The following is a 20,917-nucleotide window of genomic DNA, read 5'->3' on the forward strand; positions in this document are numbered from 1 at the left end:
ATACTTAATGGAATTTATTGAACGATTACGAACTTCCTCTCCTATCGTTGTTGCTTGCTTCGTTGTTCGACTCGCTGAGAAACAGCCATCAGGCAGGTTACGATCGGACGAGTCTGGTTTGCTTTAGACCGATGGATACTGGTTATGAAAACGAGCAATCAGCAACCAACCGATTCTTCATATAGAAAGAGTATAATCTTTATTCTACAATTGGCTCTTTAGATTCTTCCATTTTTGCTCCCGTTACATCTACCGTTGCACGTATTGGCAGTCTTCGTGTTAACTTCGGCGACGATCGTTATATATGAGCATTTATCAATTTATAAACACATCTTATAGAAATCCTAAGCGCTAAAGTACAATTATCTCGGTATACTATGAAGAAGGCACATCCGTCTCGTTCGACTTATACATCTGTCGTTAATCTATCGCTTGAATCAGAACTAATATTAGCGATACAACCTACTAACTACGATAAACTACTTAATAGTAAAGTTATTATTGTCATTGCATATAATCATCGGCAGCGTTATATTATCCTCGCGAGCAATCCGAGAAATTGTTAGTCGTGCGAAACGAACGTGAGCATTGAACGGTTCAAACGATTCTAACGTTGCTGTGAAACTTACGTCAGCGTTATCGTATTTCGTTTCGTCGTAAACCGCCTGATCTTTCGACGTAGCTTTCGAGACATTGGAAAACGAAAACGTATCAAATATTCTTAAGAATATATTCATCGATGTGCACTTCTAATTTGTCCGATATAAACTCTTCGTACAATTTCGCTGGTAGATATGTATGTAGAAGCGCATAAGTCAATTTGAACGATATAAACGCGACGGTAGGTACGATGAAAATCGGATAAACTCGAATATTCGAATCATTTAACTCTTAAGTCGATTCTATTCACAAATATTTGTAGCGATTTAATTATATAAACTACGCATGTATGTGTATACTTAAATTTTGTATGAAAAATGAAAACGTTGCTATGAATAATCAGGAATGCCCCTGAAGTTTAATTTTGTTAACGAAGTTTTACATTGTTCGCGCTAACTTCGCTACAAAATATAACGTTATTCACGCTAACTTCGTTATGGCAATTGCACCAGTTACAGAGGAATACAAAAAGAAGAAAAGAAAAGAATATACGTAGACCACGTATAACAGCGGAAAAGTTATTTTAAAAACTAATACGTAAAAGATATAAGAGCGCTGTTGGCAATCTGTATCCTTATAAATACTCTCGTGTTTATTTCTATAATTTCTAGAAAAACTTACACAGTCTCGTACTATTATTATCTCAAAAAGTAACGATTTGTCCAATACCACGGTATTTCCGCTTCGTTTTTCTTAAACGATACGAATCGAAAGTAGCCCGGAATGTTACTTGACAAAACTTTATCGATACCATAAACGAATAATAATATCGTAGTTGCTCCATCGGCGACGGAGCGTCGAACGAAAAATAGATACCCCCGATAGACTTCCCCAAAAGGCACTTGTTTCATCACGATACACGCAAATTAATACAAAAGGAATGTGTATGTGTAACACAAATAGGAATCGAGGAACACGATCGATGCGAGCATCGACTAGTAACGGCAATTGATTTTGTCGAAGAGAAAGAGTTGATCGCGTTCGCTGTTTGAAATTCCATAGCAATCGTTTCACGGTGTTGTTATCGTGCTCGACGACCGCGTCCCTAACCATAGGGTGGCGGACGCGATATCATTACGCAATATTAAAGATAATCGGCGAAACGCTTGCGCGTGTGAAATTCGGCTTACTATAATTTAACAGCGATAGACGACAACACGCGTACACGCATTGTCGAACCGAAAGCATCGCGCGTTATCGTCTACGTTACATATTCGTTCGATAATCTAACGCTAGTTTGTGCTATAAATGGTAAGAAACAATAGAAACGGCTACGATAACAGATTTGCGATATGTACCTGTTACTTTATGGCGAATTAGTTTTACTATTTCTGTAGGACGGCAAGTAATCTCTACGCGTTGATACATAGATCGAAAAGGAAGTGGCAAGATCTCGTTTCTGTCGCGTGTTCGATCAACATGTTCCTTGGTTACGAGCGAACTAACCGTCGATAGTACAAACGTTTTTCGAGAGACCAAAGGTGTCGGAAAAGGATCACCCTGGGTCTTATCACAATGCAAAAGAGAAGAAATATAGTCGGAGAGGGCGTAAGCATTAGATCTCGGTGTCCTTCGCGTATTTCTCGATCTCCGGGTAAATGGGTGACATCTCGAGAGTGCTGGGCGCTGATGGCACCGAGGTCGGTGACGCTCCGCTCGTCGAGCCGAGGTTCAATTGACGGCACAGCTCGTCCAGTACTTCGTTGAACATCATTATGTTCATGTTCTGTCCCAGTAGATGAAGCAACAGGAAGTCGCCGACCTGCAAATTTACATATGTAGGAACAATGCATACGTTCTCGTCACGAAACGTATCGTGGATTGCGATTATCTTTCAAACCGGTTATTATCGAGAAACGTCTCCGAGAAAGAGTATCGCGTGGCTTTTCGTCTCGCTCCGATTCAATTCCCTCTGACGCTTAACAAGATATCTCAGATACCGTGAAACCGGACCGATCGAACGTTGTTTTGAAAATAAACGCTGTTATCCCGACCGCCTAATTAGAGTCATGCCAAACCGCAAGCGTATTTCCTTTCGCGATTGCGACACTTTGCTCGTTGATTTAAATCAATGAACCTGGTTTACCTGTGTCTCTCTGATAAGCGCGCTCACGTTATCCGACGTGCCGAACTTGAATCGTTTCTTGAGGATGGTCTCCCGGGTACTAGGTAGCAAGACCACCGCCATGCTATACAGCAGAGCGACACCAGACAATACCGCCAGGATTATGAACCAGAACCAGAGGAAGATGTAGATCTTCTCGTTGAGGATGTTGAGGGCGAGAACGCAGAGGGCGTCGAACTTCTGAATGGTCCCGGAAGCACCAAATTTGTGGAAGGTACATTTGGTTACCCGCGGGAACACTTCCACCATCGGGTCGGTGCGCTGTTCCTGATTCATATTGCTGAACTTGAGTACATCCGTGCCATAGGAGAGGAAAGCTCCACCGAGGAACGTGTCGATGAAGAATATATTTCCAACCTGGAACCACACAATCCTCTGACGATTTTTGCTAACTTCTCGAGAAACCACGCGAATGGAGCCTCTTTCCATTTATTGCTCCACGTGCGTCTCACCGAATACAAAAACTCGGAGCAGATGACAAACGTGTTTTCGTATTTTTGCAGCCGTATGATCTCGGTCTTGGTCTCGTCGCTCGAAACACAGACACGATCGAGTCGACCGTGTTATTAAAGAAAGCTCGAGTTTTTACGATCGCTCCATAAAGAGGAACCTTTATCCGCAACACGGTACGCCACTTACCACGTTAACGAAGTTGAGAGCCTCGCAGAAGAAGTAGCCAGCCGCGTACGTGTTGTGCAGGTGCAACGTGTCGTAAACGTATTTAGCCAGACGATGAGACTTGGCCTGTCGCTCGGACGTGTTATCGATCGAGACTCCCCTCATGCCTTCGGATATCATTCTGACCTTGCCCTCTTCCCACTGCTTCCATATCCAATGGGGCATGTAGAATAGGATACCTTGGAAGAAGAGCATGAAGGGCACCCACTGATAGTACGAGTGATATTTCTTCTCCCCAAAGTCACCGCCAAGACCAGGGTGAGCCACGTGAGTACCCACCGGTTTCGCGTTGTTGCGGGGCAACGTGAACGTGTACGTGATCCAGCAATACGTGTTTATCACGTTGTCCGGTACACCTCCATCGCTTAGGCAGTTTATCGGGTCACCTGTAAGCATCATCGTCGATTATTCGCTCGGAGCTCGATGTTTCGACGCTCTTTCCACCATCTTTCACCAGATCTTGATCGCTTGTACTCGAGACAATGAAAGATGGAAAAGGAAGCTGTAGGAAATTGCCCATTCGGAAAGCAATGGCCTTTTGAATATCTCAAAGTCTCTGTCGTCTTTCGAGAATAGAACTGTAACGTTTTGTCTTGTACGCCAACCGATTCTCGAAGAATCGATGCTTCGATCTACTCCAGATGCGATTTAATTCCATTTTCAGAGTCATATTCCTTCGAACGTGAAAACACAAAATCGCGTAAATATTCGCAGCGTGCTTTCACTTCTATTCCGACCAGGAAGTACACAGTTTCGGCCAACTAGATCGAGCGAAGATATTCGAATACGCTCGGACCGCGTGGACATGTTTGCCGAAACATCGCGCGAACCAGTGAGCGTCCTCGATCGCGAACGACCTCGTTAGACAACGACCGTGCATTATCCGTTTGATTATAAGCACAATTGCGCGTAAAATTATGCAACCAGCGATTCCCTGTCGGCGAGAACATCGAACGATGGTTGTGAACGAGCAGGATGAGAGAGGAGACTCGCTACGACACATGTGCGAAACATGTGCTGGTGCATCGCGCGCCGCAGCTGATAGGTTGTTCGCTAAACAAATTGATAAGGCACGATACCGTTGCGAATCTGGTCCGAGGGCCTTGTCGTCGGCGCGACGAGCAGCTGTGGCTGTAACCCGTGATCGGCCCTCATACGCTCTGTCCGCCGATAAATAAGCACGCGCGTCCTGAAAACGGCCCGCTGCCACGCAACGTATCGGCTATTTATGCAACCGACGACGTTTCATCTGCGACCCATCGCCGTTGCTCCCACGGGTCAAGTAAGAGGATCGTTTTACCTCCTTAATTCACTTACCGATCGACTGATTGTCGGAAACAATCACGCGGCTGAGCACATTCGCTCCGCAGCTGGCTTCGACTCCCGCGTTACGAGCTGCTGTCGCTTTTTAACTGATATACTTTTTAGCTGTTCGGATGCTACTGTTCGCGATCGACTTTGCGTTTTGACAGCGACGATTAGACGCTGGATGTTTATATTTCTATCTTTTAGAATATGACTAGAAACGGAACGTAAAGCTTTGGTCTCGCTTGCTAAATTTTATAGCGGACACGCTTTACTTTCGATGTATTTTTCGATGCTTTTTACGTTCGCGAATAGCAGGCGCATTACGCGCGTATCTTCGCATCTTCGAAGTACCCGCGTACGATAGAAATTGCGATTAACGCGATTTCGCTGCTCGATGGCTCGATTAATTACGAAAGCAAGAGGATGATACGCTCGAAAGTCCGAGTACGCGACTACGTTCGAATTCTCGAAATCTTCGCTCGCGCCGCTTCGTTTCATCGGTTAAATCATCGTTACGAGGAACTCGAGCTTTGTTGGCGAAACTGTTAACGTATTCGTAGGAGCGTTTCTTTCTTCTTTTTTCCTGGTGCGCGTCTGCGAGGCGGTTAAAATCGTACTCGTAATTCCTCCACAATTCTCAACCGCCTTGGCTACCATTTAACACGTAGGACTACGACGACCATGTACGTACGACGAGTTGGAAAATTTCTCGCGAACCTGGCAACAACGCCCATGCTCCGACTCGAAGAAAATCTTCTTGCAAGCGTTTTTTCGTGATTAGCCACAAAAGTGCGCGAAGAAGAGTTGCTTACCTATCAGATTATTGGCAGAGACGATGATGCAACAGGCGAACAAAATAGCGCAGGTGATCCTGTAGTGCGCCCTGAACACCATGTTATCGATGATCGCCTTGTCCACCAAGTATCGTACCTTGACGAACCCGGCCACCGCCGAGACCAGCCCAAACACCGCCATTGCTCTCCTCGATCAACGTGTTCCTGGAAACGATCAAACCACATACTGGTCATGCACGACTGCCGATAATGTTGCTCGCAGAGGTTATACGCTTCACGATCCCGTACGCGTATATATTCGCTGCAGGACAAAAGAAGGATAATTAAAGAGCTGAAGTTAATTAATACGAAAAGGCGATAGGAAAAGCGTAACAATCTTAGAAAAAGTAGTTACGATCGAAAGGAGCAACTAAATCTTATTACGAGTCGCTACGATGATACAGATGACTGTCATCAACATGGTAAAAAATGTGTTTTTAACACGTTTTACCATTAACGCGTTCAATGCCAAGTCGATATACGTATCGACGCTATTCTTCTTTTTTTTTCTCTTTCTTTCTTTCTTTCTTCTTCTCCTCGACCGCTTTCTATGCAAAATTAAGGTAACAAAGATTGTTTCCGATTTAGTTGGTCGCGAAAGCCGAGAATCCGATTCGGATTCGAAGCCTTCCTTTGCCTGTACGTAGCCCGCTGTAACGAATTACGTTAACACGATTGAACATTCGTATCGATGAAAGTATTTTAGAAATACGTACGTCGAAACGACGGAAGATCGAACGCTCGTGGCTAACTGGTCGGTGGTTGGCAGAGCGCGATGTAATCGCGAACGACGCGGCTCTCTGTCATCGATACGACCACCAACGCTCGAGCATTTACATTCTTGTCGAGTAAGTCAGTTACACACGGTGAGTCAATGCTCTTGGGAACAGAGAACAGAGAACGCCAACGTCTTCGAGCTCGCGTGATTCCTAACAACGCAACGTGTATCTTGGCTTTATAATCGGCTGCAGTCTCGATGCCCTCGTCGCGATATTCCTGCAATTAACGTTAATAACAGGCTTGACGAATTTCGTTGGACGGGGGACTGCGAGATATCCGGCGATCAAATTGTCGTTTTGGCTACCGCTGAATAAAGAATAACCTTGGCAACTTTCAAGTCCGAGAGACTTTTTCGTCGATGTGCCTTTTGCGTCAGGTGACAAGAAAATTTTCCAATCGTTCGTTTTGCAGGGAACTGCGAACGAAAGACGAAAAGAAGAGGAATCGTTACGTTGAACGTCCCGATATCGTACGGCAAGACGGACAAAGCACGATTATGCAAGCTTCGATTACGCTTAAGGAGAATCGAAGGAAAGAAAAGGAGAAGATTAATATTACGTTCTATCGGAGCGAATAAATATTACTTTAGAATAGATACGTAATAAGAGCGGAATGGAAGAAGAAACGGAAAAGAAATATGCCAATCTGTCGCTAACTTTAACCAGGCTCGAACGACCGGTTTCGCAATTTTAATCTAAAATTGTACTTTCCTTGTTGTTCCTTTCGTTATCATCCGATTAATCGATATCTCAGTTTTTCTTAATATAAGAATTACCAAGAAGATAGAAGAATTAAAATCGTAAATGAAATTTTCAAACGGCTCGTTTCATCGGACCTGCTGAGATCAGCGTTAAAATTCTTCAAAATGCTGCTCCGGTCGCAATCGAGAATCGAACGAAGGAATCGCGTTAGTTAGAACGGATGTACAACAACGTAGAGCCGAGGAGAAGAAACGCGAAGAAGACAAGCCGCGGAACACGTTGATCGGATAAAACGATTACAGCGGCGATCATATCGGCGAATTCTTGCGTTTCCGACCGCTTGGCTGTTCGCGGAGTACCGGTAGCAAGGCCGGAAACGGCAGATGTACGGAGGATCGATATACACAGAGGTTGGTCGCAGCATGCTCTTCAGACCGTGGATTGTTCTCGCGGCGAAACAAAAGCTACTTTCGGCCCGAGAACAGTCACCGGTTGCCGACTGCTCGGGCTACTGGACTTTTGTTCGTCGTCGTTGTCCTGAGAAAGTTGCACCGGTGGCGCGAAAACGTGCGAAAAATACGCCATTTAACGTTCGCCAAACGGTATGCACGTGGAGCAACGAACGTATACGACGACTCGATCGGACGTGATACGCTCGTCATTTCTATCGCGTCCGTTCGAAGCCATTGCCCTCTCGAGTATGACGCGACATTTCCAACGAATAAAATTAAATTGAGCCGAGAATCGTGACAGCGAAGGCGAACGGTTCAAGAAGCTGAGTTCGAATCGCGTATTTCGACTTTCGAGTTCGCGTCACGCTACAGCTGGTCGGATCTAAACGATTGAAAATCGAGCAACTTGAAATATTTTTACAGCAACGACTCGCTCGATTCGAAAGACTCGTTTTTAAGCTTCTGTCACTTTGGTTGCCTCAGGGTACCCCGTCAACCTTTAGACGCAGTTGTTTAACTACGAACTTGAAGGCAATGGTCGCGTTACTTTTCTCGAAGTTTCGTACTCGGTGATCTAAGACAACTCGACCAGGTATTTTCTTTTTTACTCTTCCACCAGGCGGTGATATTCTCAAACAGCATGAAATTCGAGTAGGACAATCCGGGGCTTGAAAAGTATCGTTCCTTTAGTCTCCGTATAATTATATAATTATTTTGATTATGTTTTCATATAATAAAAATAAGATATATATCTGTATGCGTAAAATATAAAACACAGAAGATGGCAACAGAGTGGCTCGCGCTCCTCCGATCTTCCAATTGCTAATTGGCTTTGGGTCAACAAAAATTTCCAGAGAATCGTGCCGCACGACTGCGAGCCAGTCTGCTTCGTGTTTCGAAGAAATTTCGCGCGTAATTAGCTGCGAGTTCTGCCTCATTTGCGACTAGTGTGCAATTTACGAGCGTCGCTGCTACAGCTTTAAATAAGATCGTTCCACGTATGTTGCAAGCGGACGAGATCCGAGTAGCTAAAGTAAAACAGCGAACTCGTAGGGCGTAGGATATTTATTAGTCAATTAATTGATAACAGACGAGGCACGTGCGGTTGCAAAGGGTCAACCCCGCAAGCGCGCAGACACTCGATTATCAAACTCTCTCTTCTTGCTATGCAACTTGCGAATACTTTGATTTCGCCTTACGACGAAAAATTATCATCGTCCGACGCTGTTTCTATTTGTCAAAGACAAATTACGAAGAACACGGTGCATCGTCGGATCGTAAAATTTGATCTCGCGGAGCATACTCAGCGGTGTAACATTAATCGTTATATATACAACAACTACGAAAAGTACTTACACTTCATCCTCGTCGTATGAAACGTTTGCGCTCGCACGAAAGCGCTGCTGGATGATTCGATACGCTCGAATCTGATAATCGAAATTCTACGATAAGCGCAATTCGTATGCAAATAGTTTTCGTAGCCAGTGTATGTTTCGCCACGGTTTTTCCTATTCGCCAGCGATCACAGATTTGTAAACGCTGGCCACTCTTCTTTGCGTACATCCGCAAGTGGCCACATGTGTTCACATGCGATCGCCAATATCCGTAAACGTTCGCTAGCGGCCAGAAACATTTGCAAACGCGTCGAAACGACGACCAACGTTTGCAACTATTTTCGAGCGATCGTAAGCAAGAGCACGTGCACGTTACCAACAGTATCGTCTGTAATTTCAGATCGTCGTATCTGCGGCTCCAAGGGATCTGTAATTTCTGCAAGGCGCGCGTCGCGTATTATTTCTCCGCCGTGATGTCTTTCAATTAATCGTCGTGCGTTTTATCGGTAACACACGACCGCGCGTACGCGCTTCATTGACTTCCGTTTTCATCGGACGATCCATCAGTTCCGAGTCTTCTCCGTGATTCTGCTCACGCGTTTTATATGCAAATAGTTCTTCGCGTTCCTCGAGCTTGCCCACACAGCATTCGAGAGTTTTCGCGACAACGGTTCTACAATTCCCTCTCCGCGCTTCTCCGAAACGTTCCCGGTTAACGAACATACAAGTCAAACCAGTTGCTCGCGGTTGTTTCTCGTGAAACGGGAGAAGGGGAAGCGCGGCTGGCCGGAGCCGCAGTGGACACCGCTGACAACACGAGAAAACGCAACGCTTTCTACGTCTGCGACGATCATCGTTCAAACAATTCGTTAGACCTTCCTTCTTTCCACTTAACGCTTCGTCTATTTCAGTATTTCTACTTCTTCTCCTTCGTTTGCCCGACTCTGTCTATCTATCTATCGCGATCTTCCAGTTATTTATACCGAGTCGCATGAGTTTTCATTAAAAGAATGATTCTTAAACAGTTTGGTGTTGCGTACACGGAGTACGTGCAGCTGTTACGATACGGAATTTAAGTTGCAACGAAACGACTGTGTTATTTTTTAGTTTCAGGCGTGAGATATTGCCATTTTTCCTCGTGACGAATATACTCGTCGGAAACTGCTAACCGTTTAATTAATATTAACATTTTACGAAGAGTTTCTTTCCTTTTATGAGGAAATAATAGACACAACGTTTTCTGTTTTATATTATTTTGTCGAATTTCGTACGATATATTTTGCTCTGTTGAGATAAACACCGCGACATTTCACAGACTTGGTTTTACGTTTGCACGAAGATGCACTGCTGTAAAAAGCACGTTTGAGAAAGAAAGACATTTTTCGGGCAACCTAATGCGATTTACCACGACTCCGTAGTCTCTGCCGATCAGAAAATGCGAGAGAACCGATTCGCTGGAAAACGACTCGACGTGGAACGCGTCGCAGTTGAATTTCTCGTTTGCAAACAGCTCTGTACAAATAGAAGATTCCTCTATGTATTCCAAGTATACAGGGTGGTTGGTAACTGGTGGTACAAACGGAAAGGGGGTGATTCTACGCGAAAAAAGAAGTCGAAAATATGGAATAAAAATTTTTCGTTCGAGGCTTTATTTTCGAGAAAATCGACTTTGAATTTTCGCTCGGTACGCGTGCACTTTATCGCGTCTCGTTATAACGGATCTCACTGTAGATCTTTCATTCTTTCATACTTTCATACTACATTTCACTTTCATACTTTAAAACGATCGAACACGTTAGAAAGTGTTCATAGAAATTTAATTAGAAGAGTAGTAGTATGTGTTCGGCAGAATGGGCAACATTTTCAGCAAATTTTGTAATAATAAACTTTATGATTACTTCATATTATTTCATTATGTATTCCTAATTTTCCGTTACGGCAAAAACAAACTTAAACCGCGATAATATCCATCGAGACAACGATGTACAGTGAGATCCGTTATAACGAGCGCGATAAAGTGCACGCGTACCCAGCGAAAATTCAAAGTCGATTTTCTCGAAAACAAAGCCTCGAACGAAAAATTTTTATTCTATATTTTCGATTTCTTTTTTCGCGTAGAATCACCCCCTTTCCGCTTGTACCACCAGTTACCAACCACCCTGTATAAGAAGGCGCGTTTAAAACGATACAGTGCGAACGATGCTGCATGCAAGTACCGTGACACACGGCGTATTCTCGAAGGAAATCAGCGCGTATGTAGCACGTTTCTCATCGACCACCAGCTTCTCTCTACTCCGTGTTGTACCTCTAATCGACGGGTGTCAGCTCTGTCATCGAAGACACGTTTCGGAATCCCAAGCAACCGCGAGACGATGGTTTTTCAACGCGACTCAACTCTCGCCACCGCAACGACCGGTTAACTTCGTGTATCGTGTGTACGCGAATCACTGCTATCAGGTTACGGGCTAAGGGAACAGGTTTGGCATTGGTTTCTTATTTGGCGAAATATCGCGAAAGCCGGTTGGTCTCGCCCGTTTCTGCTATCTCTGTTCAGCGGTTCGAAACGCTATGTACATCATTCGCGATCATTAACCATTTGCATCATGGCTCTACCTAAGGAAACATTTGAGGGTATCAGCAGCGTTCAACCGACGACTGGTCCCCATCACCGCGATTGGTCGTAGGTAAAAATCGCGTAATAATCCGCGCTTAGTGATAGAAGACAGTCGCAGCGCGCGGATTAATCCGCGCTTGGATGCAAATGGGTTAAGATCGCATTTTCCAGTACATTTTGGCCTTTAAATTAAATTAATTGCTTCTCGTTGAAATCGCACGTTAAATGCTCCCGTACTATTATTATTATCGCGTATTACGCATCAGTAGTCGTGCTTCGAATGCTAATAGGCGTCCTCCTAACTCCGCCTACGATCCTCGAATCTTTACGTTTTCATTTTCGTCTCGTTTTCGCGAACAAACAAAATTTGTAACGTAACGCCGTTTGGACGACGTCTCGCGTAGAATCAGGACGAGAAATCACGCGCAGCGATAAGAATTCTCAGATATTTTGTAAGCTTTCTAAAATGTAATTGACTGGAAAACGGTGGAGAGAGAACACAGCGGGATTAAAGGTTCAGCATCCTCCGTTTTCTGCTAAACCAGCACAGTGTACTTCGTTTCAGAGCGAACGTAATTGGCCTTAGAATCTCCTTCGTTGTAACATCTGTCCGTTCTGACGTACACATCCAGCCAGGGAAGAACATTTCTTAGAAAACTGAAACGTCGCGCTTCGTGATATATCTCGATCTCCTGTGGCTTTCGCAGAGAGGTACACGCTAACGTGCTAATTGATCGAAGAGACGAAAAGTGTAGCCGCAGCAACTCGTTCGTTGCTCAACAAGCGCCTCTGTCACGCAGTCTGCTGTGTAACGTATACCGCGCGACTAAAAATCGAATTCGTTCGGCTCTCGTATCGGTCGTATCATCCGCCGTAAACGAGTGTTCTTAATTTGCGCAGAATTTATGCGCCATGCCACACACACGAGAATCGATAATTGCGGCCGGAAGAACGTGACTTATGCGGCCGTACGGCGTGGCTAATGAAGGGTAATGTCGACTACGAGCCATAAAGTTAACCAGCATGGAGATTTACGCGCGTGCCGATCACCTTAACGAGGGCAGGGAGGTTCTTTGGAAAAACGAACTTGAGAATTTCTTCGGTTGGCTAGATCACAGCTTCTTTGTATTATGTGCCGTAGTATGTATAGCGTATTGTATATTGCTGAACGACACTGCGGTTTCTGTTTCATCGTTATCCAGTTGGCGTATTCTTACACGCTGACGTATACGCGTTGGTGATGTAAATACGATTCCACGGAAAGAGACGAGAACGCCTGTCGTTCTTTCCGCCAGTTGTTCGCCGCATTGCTTTCCTTTGCTTGTGCACGTTCGTACGCGAAAAAAGTTGGTCGAATGGCGGCGATACTTTGCGCGTACTTGACCCAAATGTAACTTCGATCCACGTTCGATTTTGCACGGAGAGGCGTGCCCACCGTATCGATAGTTCTCAAACAGCTTTCGCGGTTCCTACATTTCCACACGGAGTGCTGGTTTTGCGCTGCGAATTCGCTTCTCCTTACACGTTCGCCTCTTCATTCGGAAGGTTTTTAGCAGGAGAGCCAGTAGTAGAGGAGCCGTAGAATCGAGTATGCTGAGTTTTAGTTGCGCTACTTTCAACATTAGCCGCCAATAATTAAATATTGAAGAAATCGCCAGTTCGTAACCAAGTTATAGGAGAGATAGTTTCGTAAGATTTCGCGATAGTTTAATCGTCCGACCAGAAAATACACTCGGCGTTACGTTATTTACCACAGACTGTAGACCTTCCTCTAATTTCTTTTATCGCGTGCTAAAAAGTCGTTCGAGTTTCCATCGAAACACCCATTGCATTCTGGTCGCGAGCTTTCTCAAGCAGAGGCGATTAATTCGTACGCGGTTAATGGGCGTAATCGAATACACCGTTCGAAGCTGGAATCGGGAACGAAATCTGAATCGGATTCGATGGTCGAGTCGCGATACGTACGAAAGCTCCGAGGAACAAAACGATCTTTGTTGGCGCGGCGGAATCGAGAGGAATACGCGCTGGAATGGAGCGAGTTATGAAACAGACCGGCTGGCATTTAGCCGGCCAGTGTTTCTACGACCACGAGACACAATTCCGTAATTTATTCGACGGCAGAAAGTGGTGCGTGCCTGGCCTATGAGAAAACTTTATTAAATGTTTATCGAGGCCCCACGGAGGGGCGGCAAACCGCAGCAACCCCTCATGCATTTTCATCAGCTCGAATACCAGGCACAAAGATCCTCGACCTCCATTAATTACGTTCCCTAGCGAGTATCTTCAGAACGAAATTAGCCCGCCTTATACCGATCTTGATATCCAACGAATGATATTTTCACACGATTTTCATCCGCCGTGCAAACGTCTTCCTTCGTTCGATTTTCTTTCGTTGTTAGGGCCAGCTCGCCTTCGCTCAGGACGCTGCATTTAGATCAATCAATGGCAACCACGTTCCAACGTGAACAATTCTTCAAGAGCAAGAACGTTACGAGATACAGGAAGCTACCTTTAACGGGTCTATGGAATATCGATGATATTTCTGGTTTATTCTTGCCACGAGGTATTTCGCGATCTCATCGTGTTTTCCTGTTGTGAAAAATCTCCCCCAATTTGAGGGAAATACGTTAAAAATACAGAATCGTACAAACTGTTGTAACTGGATGGGGAACGTTAAAAGTCCTCTCGGTTGAACCGGCATCGAAATTCCAATAAAAAGTCCGAGTATTACGACGGAATTAAGCAAAGAGCTTTCGCTAGCCCCGAGGAAGCTTATTGTACTCGTCGAACCAGATACCTGCAAACGAATCGTCGAATCTTCCGACTAATCTTTCCAGCCTAATTCGAAACAAAGATCATGTGGTCTCCGTACTGATAGCAAAATTTGTCGTTGCCAATTACGCGAAACGAGAGATAGCTAACGGTTTCTGTCGGCATCGAACGAGTATCGGTTGCGTGGCGTAGGCAACGCGTGGACGTTTTTCCCGCGACGTAAGGACGAGTTCTGTGGCTGGCCGCGGAAAGCGGCTGCATTTACAGTTAGCTGTTGCGCTTACGTTCGCGGTAACCACGCCTCGGAACTTTTAAAACCGACTCGATTGTCCGATGGTGTTCGACTTTGCTGCAGGCGATCGGTCGAGCCGATTTGACCGAGTTAGAAACTTGCAGCCGATGTTGGCTGGTAAAACACGCGTTCGTATGAAATCTGAGCGCGCGTGAATCCTTCGATGGAGAAAGCTCGATGATTTTGCTGGAATTTCGTCGTACCGCCAGGTCTCACAGCAGAATGCGACATCTGTTACTTTCTCGATAACAGCGCGTTTAAATGGTAAGAAGAGGAACGAAGTAAAAGGAACGAGAATCTAAGCGTGCAGTCTACATCCTTGGTCTACGTACAGACCTCGTGGCAAACACGGGAACCCTGCCAGTCGTGAAATTACTCGGTAAACACGCCGTATCGTCTGAGGGACGAAGTTTTCTTCGCTGAATTCTCTCGCGCGATAATTCGGTACATCGCTGCGAAAGAATTGGAAATCACGGGTTGCTTCCCTTCGCGATTTTATAATTTTTCGTTAAATAGGACAGTCGGATAACTGGTGATTCGTAAGGTTTAGTCGACGAATTTTAGTCACTTCGTTTACCAAACTGGTTGCTGTTACGCAGGGCAATTTGTTAATACCAGTGCCTCTATAATTTCATTAACGATATCAGCTTGATTGCGCAACAGAGTGCCGGTGGTATGTGTTTCTCCTCGTTTCTAATTATCATTACCCCTTATACACGAGAATTGAAAATTAAGCAGAGAAACCGGAGACTGCAGGTCGATAGCGTGATAATTTGTTGCAGAAGGTAAATCGTTGGCAAGCCACGCTTTCACGAGTGTTTTACCGTAAGGTTGCTTCCACGAGGAGATACGTAGCATACGTATTAGCCTAACAGGATAGCAGCCGAGGATAGATCGCTCGTTTCCTAATCAGAAAACTGAAAGAACTAAACACGTCGAACTGTACCTTCAACGTGCGAATAATTCCTTGCTACTTTCTCTCTGTCGTTTTCGTAGGAAAAACAGCTGCAGGCAGCCCACGCAGTTATATACAAACGCTTGGTATCGTACAAAAGCCGAGTACTCAATTACAATGGCCTTGCCTATTTCGAAGCCAAAGAAAAGCCACGTTCTGTAATTTTCCTAAGCCTAAGTTCTGTCAGTTCGTACCACCGTTATTTCTTTCTCCTCGGTCTATCTAAATTTTGGAGCCGTTGTTTCGTAGCGCACCACGATAGAATTTTACTTTAAAGGATAAAGAAGAAGTCAGGCAACTTCAAACACAATATACACGTGCGTATCTTGAAAGAGGACAGGATATTATTCAAACTGTAAACCATCGACATTTATCTTACGCGTATATGTATCCTGGTGTAGAACTAATATACAATTGTTGAAGCATGTTGGGCCTACGTCGGTGACTCGAACGCCGGTTTGCCTAGTATCCGCGCCTCCACAGAAAGATCACGATGACTGGCAAAGAAGCGCAAAGAAGGATCGCTCAACAGCGTATCGTATCTGTGTTATCGCCGACGAACAATGTCGTTAGAGTGAAGGGCGTCTGCCTCGTCATCGAGTGAAAGGTGAATACCGACTCGATTATTATAGCAGCGACGAAAAATCCAGCCTAACGAGATCTCGGCGAAGCCTGTCGCAGCTTACGCGGTCGATGAAATTTTTCAACCACGCCGCCGCGATTATTCGATCGATAACACGACGACAAGCGTAATTTTCGCCATCGAGATAACCGTGAGAACGACGCGAAATGGTTGACCGCTGTTGTAAAACGAGGTGGGAAAGAAAAACGGGGAACAATGCCGGCGAATCGTTTCTACGATAAAACGATCTGTTTTGTTCAAGCGATATTTTCCGGCGCATCATCGCCATTCCGGAAGTATAATATCTTTCGTGCGATTAACGTTGAATCGTCTCGCTCTTCTCCAGAAACGAGGCGATGCGCCAGAGATACGAGTCGATGGAAGCGTGGACAAACGTACAGAGAGGAAACAGTCGACCGCAATACGTATATTACGTTTCATAGCACGTCGTTTGGAAGAAAGAGGGTTGCCACGAACGAATCTACTCGCTCGCTGTATAACGCTCTACAGCCTACACGATGCTATGCGAGTTGCTCTTCTTTCACGACGATTACGCTTCTGCGTAAATATTTTCGATACAATTTTACGAAGCTTTCACTTACAATTTCGAGTTACAACGCGCGTGTATGTGCAAATTTCATAGTTTCATGAACGCGATTAAACTACCCGAATAGAAATTCGTTTCGTCCAAGAAATACTGCGCGTACTCTGCACCTTTGCGCTTTCAAATTTCCCGCAAACATTTCGCAAACAGTCCATTGATCGCTGTTATTAAATACCCTCGATATTTCATATTTTTATCGTCCTTTGATACATTTTCTGTGATTTGCTCGTTAAACGATAGCGTGGCGGTAAAATTTGAAGTTTTAAGTTCTCCACTGACGCTAGAGATCGGAGATTCGTTCGATCCTCCGGGTCTCGGATTCCGGATAAACCAGTTTTGCGACAAACGCGCCAGACACTCCGCGTGAAACGCTCAGCCGTGTGTCTTTGATGCATTGTAGCTCTTTCGAACGAGGTTAACAGCCGCTTTCTCGGCGATATTTTTCATCGGCTGACCGCGACAGACCGTAGAACCGCCACCATCCTTCCGTCATCGCTCGTTTATCAACAAACGTGTTTGGTTTAATAAACGTGCGAAAGCATCAGCCTAAATCCCTCCCACGTACGATACAAGTGCGCTTATTGAAAGGAAATTTCAGTCGGCGTCATTGAGATCTATTTGCCACGATTCGCGAAAATATTTAAACATTTAGCATAGAAAACGTATTAGAGGCGTAACACGCTCTTGTACGAAACTTTCCGAACACTCGTCAGCACCGTGATACGATAAATGTGAATGTGTATATTGATAAAATCGAAAACCAATCGAAAGACGTATGTAGAAGTTATAAATCATTTGCCGGAAACATACACTTGCTAAGTAATATACAGCGCGAATAATGATCTTAAATATACAATTAGCGTTAAAGACGAGGCTGCCTAAGATCTACAGCTTCTCTATATTCTCAGATTATTTTCAAACATTACCCATAATAATCGACGGCTATATCTCGTTACAGTACTATTGAAATTTCAGAATATCCCGTGCAACACGCGTGATACATTTCCAACGAGTTACTACAAGCGTTCAAATACTTTCGCCAGTGTTCAAACATTTCGTACAATACGCCATATGATTTTTCGTATGAATATTAAAGATTCTCTTACGATAATATTCGAGTCTCTTAGATTTGCCAGAATTCATGGAAAATTGCAAGATCGAGAGGGAAAAATCGAAAACTCGCAGCAGGATTCGATCTCGTTCCTTCCGCTCGTAATTCTTACATTTAAGAAACGAAGAAGACGAGCTGCTGTATTTGACCGTTGACTAGCCGCGCGAACGAAAAACGACGACAAGCAAGAGAAACTGGCGAACTTTTACTACGTAAACTGCCGTTATACCGTTTGTCCCTCGATGGATTAAGATAAACGAAATCCTACTTGTTTAACGCCAAACAATGGAACTCTATGCACGAAATTTCGACTGTTGCACGTTTCTTCGAAACAATATCTTGGAAGCTGAGTTATCTTCGTCCAAGTTCCAACGAAACGTGGTTAAACTCGGGTCTCCTATGTACACAGGCGCCGGTTTACCGCCGGGCTCTGCAGACCGGCTAAGAGATAATATCGTGTATTTACGGACCTTTGTATGCAAGCGTTCCATCGTTCTTTATCGAGTTTTTATCTTGCGGTGAAACCTGGAAGCGTATCGCCGAGGACCAAATCCAGTCGGTTGTGCAGCCAACAATAAATTAGATTTTCAGTTTATCGACCATACTGCAGCTCTTTTGGACGATTTCGTCCTCGGTTTAACGCATCCGCCGCTACTGGCTCATAGGATGCGCCATCTAAAACCTCGTTACTACACTCTTATCGTCAGTGATAAATCATTTCTGTCACTATATATAATTATAATTACAATATAGCGTACTAGAAATAATAGGTATATAATAATACCCCATTTTTTCCATTTCAACGAAACGGTAAATTCGGTTATCATATTCCCGATGATAATCATCGATGCAATCATTGCATCTCGTCTGCCCTTTTGTGTTTTGGAAGACTCGAGGGGGGAGGATAAAACAGTAAGCAACGAGCTTTCGAAACTGATATCATTAGCCAAACTAACGATGTTTATGACGAAAACGCAGCACCGCGGGGAATATTTTATTTTATCGTCATATTTCAGTAGCAACGAGTGCGTCAAGCAATACCGCTTTAGAGTAATTTTCGAGTCTGTCCTTGCTTCAATCGAGTGAAACTCGACGAGGTCGAAACGATCGATGGATAATAGCAATTTGAAGGGATACGGTTGGAAAGTTTGGGGGGAAAACTCGAGCCGATTCTCAAGTACCGTTGTTCACGACTGACCTGCCGTCTATGATTTTCGTTCCTAGTGGCCAATTTCCAGACGACTTGTTCCTCCCTTCCTTGAAAATATCCAATTGATGGAATTAAACGTACGCGACGGTTTCATCTCGGCGGATGGTAATTAACGTCGGAAAGGACAGCGCTCAACAAATTGGTGACGATCGAGCGACCTTAATAAGTCGCGCATACGGGTAGATCGTGCGGCAAATAATTTGTTCGAACGGCACGTGGCCGTCGATGAAAATTATATAGTAGTCGCATTTTGAAAGGCTACCGCGTATGTACGCTTGGTAAGCCCAACTTATGCCATCCGGTATGAGTAAACGTAAACAAAGTTCATTCGGTTCGCTTGATTTGCGTGCCTGTTACGAGTACATGATAAACCAACGTCTTTCGCTTCGATGCTCTAATCGAGATAAAAATTATCTGGTTGTTTCTTACAAAATATGTATGTACGATACGCCGCAGTACGAAACTCGAGCTCGTAGACCTTTCTCTCTCTTAACCGTTCCAAAATGTATCCAAAATGTAATTCATCCACCACCAGTTTTAATCACTGTGTATAACGTTGTAAACAAAACAAAAAAAAAAAAAAAAGAAAAAAGAAAGAAAAGAAGAGAAAAGAAAAAAAAGAAACGATCGCAACTTAGAGCAATACCTTTACCGATCGAGCACTGCCGGCTGCAAGCCGTTTCCGATAATCCACGCCGAAAACCGACTAAATCCGTTCGATTCCGTGGTTGTTTTGTTTTCCCACGGGCCAATAGCGCGGCAATCTTGCGCTTATTCGCGAGGCGTCGCTCTCCTCGAAACCTTCCTTCGGGATGTATCGAATCCTCCTCCCTGTGACTTCTTCCTCCCTTCCTTTTCTTTCCCACCGTCTTCCAAGGACGGTTTCCAGCGAGCAACCACCGATTCCTTTTTTCAATTCACCTTACACTGAAGATCACCGAGTTTGACCGTCGACCACGCGATTCGAATTCGCTTTGACCCTCGTTGACGTGCTACTCGAAGAGTAAAGCGAGAGAGAAGAGAAACAGAGGGGAAGGATAGGAATTGATGAACAGCGTCGCGTCGTTTCGAGAGAGTTAATGTCTAACGCGGCACGTAAGACTGGCTCTCTTTCTCTCTCCCTCTCTCTTGACTACGTCGGATGTCGCACGAGATCGGCTCGTATATTTTGGAGATAGTTTCTTTCGACAGGCTTGGGACGAGGCCGCGTAACGCACCAACGGGGCCCGGCGTACGAACAGCAACTGAACCGAGAGTCAGGGACTCGTTCTGGGCCCCACCGCTCCCCGCCATCTTGCCTCGCCAAGTTCCAAGCGTGGGGGCGACTCTATCAGGTGCGTACAGTCGCCTTTGGAAATCACCAACGCGACCACGATTCACCGTGAATCGGTTGCATCGTTGATTTTCTCTTTTCTTCTGCTTCGTCCCAACTTCTGACTCTTCCGGATTGTCCGTCTTTCTAGACATTTCGTAGAGTGTAACAACGACTATCGTGCGAATTTTATCGCGTAACGAAAGGGTGACGAATCGTGAAACCGCGAAACGTCATCTCGCCAAGTTTACTCTTCCGCCGTCGTTGATATTTCATTTTCAGTACGCGGCTTATTATTCTGGTTACCCTATTGTTGTATAACGATATTATATCCTACGATAGATTTGGGAAATTCATTTTATAAATTTGAATTTGAATTTGAATTTATTGTTAACATACAGAGAAGCGTTGCACCAGTTATTTCTAATAATTTTCGTATTAAACCTTAAATATAAAGATCGATACGACGAATGGTAAATGTAACTTTGAACACGGATGTGAGATTTCAAAAAAAAAAGAAAGGCACTGTGTAATAGATATTTATATGATAGGAA

At 44.6% G+C, this 20,917-nt stretch overlaps 2 protein-coding genes across 6 annotated transcripts in view; one reads left to right on the forward strand and one right to left on the reverse strand.

Annotated features, from left to right (window-relative positions):
• LOC100650616 (dedicator of cytokinesis protein 3) overlaps positions 1-20,917 on the forward strand; it is a 53,926-nt gene that overhangs the window by 17,750 nt on the left and 15,259 nt on the right. The window lies entirely within an intron of this gene.
• LOC100650858 (innexin inx3) lies at positions 174-20,307 on the reverse strand. Of its 4 annotated transcripts, none has more exons than XM_012315188.3 (5): positions 19,704-20,307; positions 5,584-5,769; positions 3,425-3,849; positions 2,747-3,142; positions 174-2,422 (listed from the first exon to the last, which is right to left on the reverse strand). In XM_012315188.3, exons 2-5 carry the CDS (start codon positions 5,744-5,746, stop codon positions 2,216-2,218), a joined length of 1,191 nt encoding a protein of 396 aa, XP_012170578.1. In that variant the 5' UTR covers positions 5,747-5,769; positions 19,704-20,307; the 3' UTR covers positions 174-2,215. The 4 variants fall into 4 exon arrangements, with proteins under 4 accessions (XP_012170578.1, XP_003399921.1, XP_048266847.1 ...); XM_003399873.4 differs by having other exon boundaries at positions 19,698-20,306; XM_048410890.1 differs by lacking the exon at positions 19,704-20,307 and adding an exon at positions 6,321-6,563.

This window comes from Bombus terrestris, chromosome 12, assembly GCF_910591885.1.
Source record: "Bombus terrestris chromosome 12, iyBomTerr1.2, whole genome shotgun sequence".
Lineage (NCBI taxonomy): Eukaryota > Metazoa > Arthropoda > Insecta > Hymenoptera > Apidae > Bombus > Bombus terrestris.

Coding starts and splice junctions, on each gene's coding strand:
- LOC100650858 (XM_012315188.3), bottom strand. CDS start 5,746: ATGGCGGTGTTTGGGCTGGTCTCGGCGGTGGCCGGGTTCGTCAAGGTA. Junction 3,850..5,583: donor CTCTGCCAATAATCTGATAG/GTAAGCAACTCT, acceptor TGATGCTTACAG/GTGACCCGATAAACTGCCTA. Junction 2,423..2,746: donor CGCTTATCAGAGAGACACAG/GTAAACCAGGTT, acceptor GTAAATTTGCAG/GTCGGCGACTTCCTGTTGCT.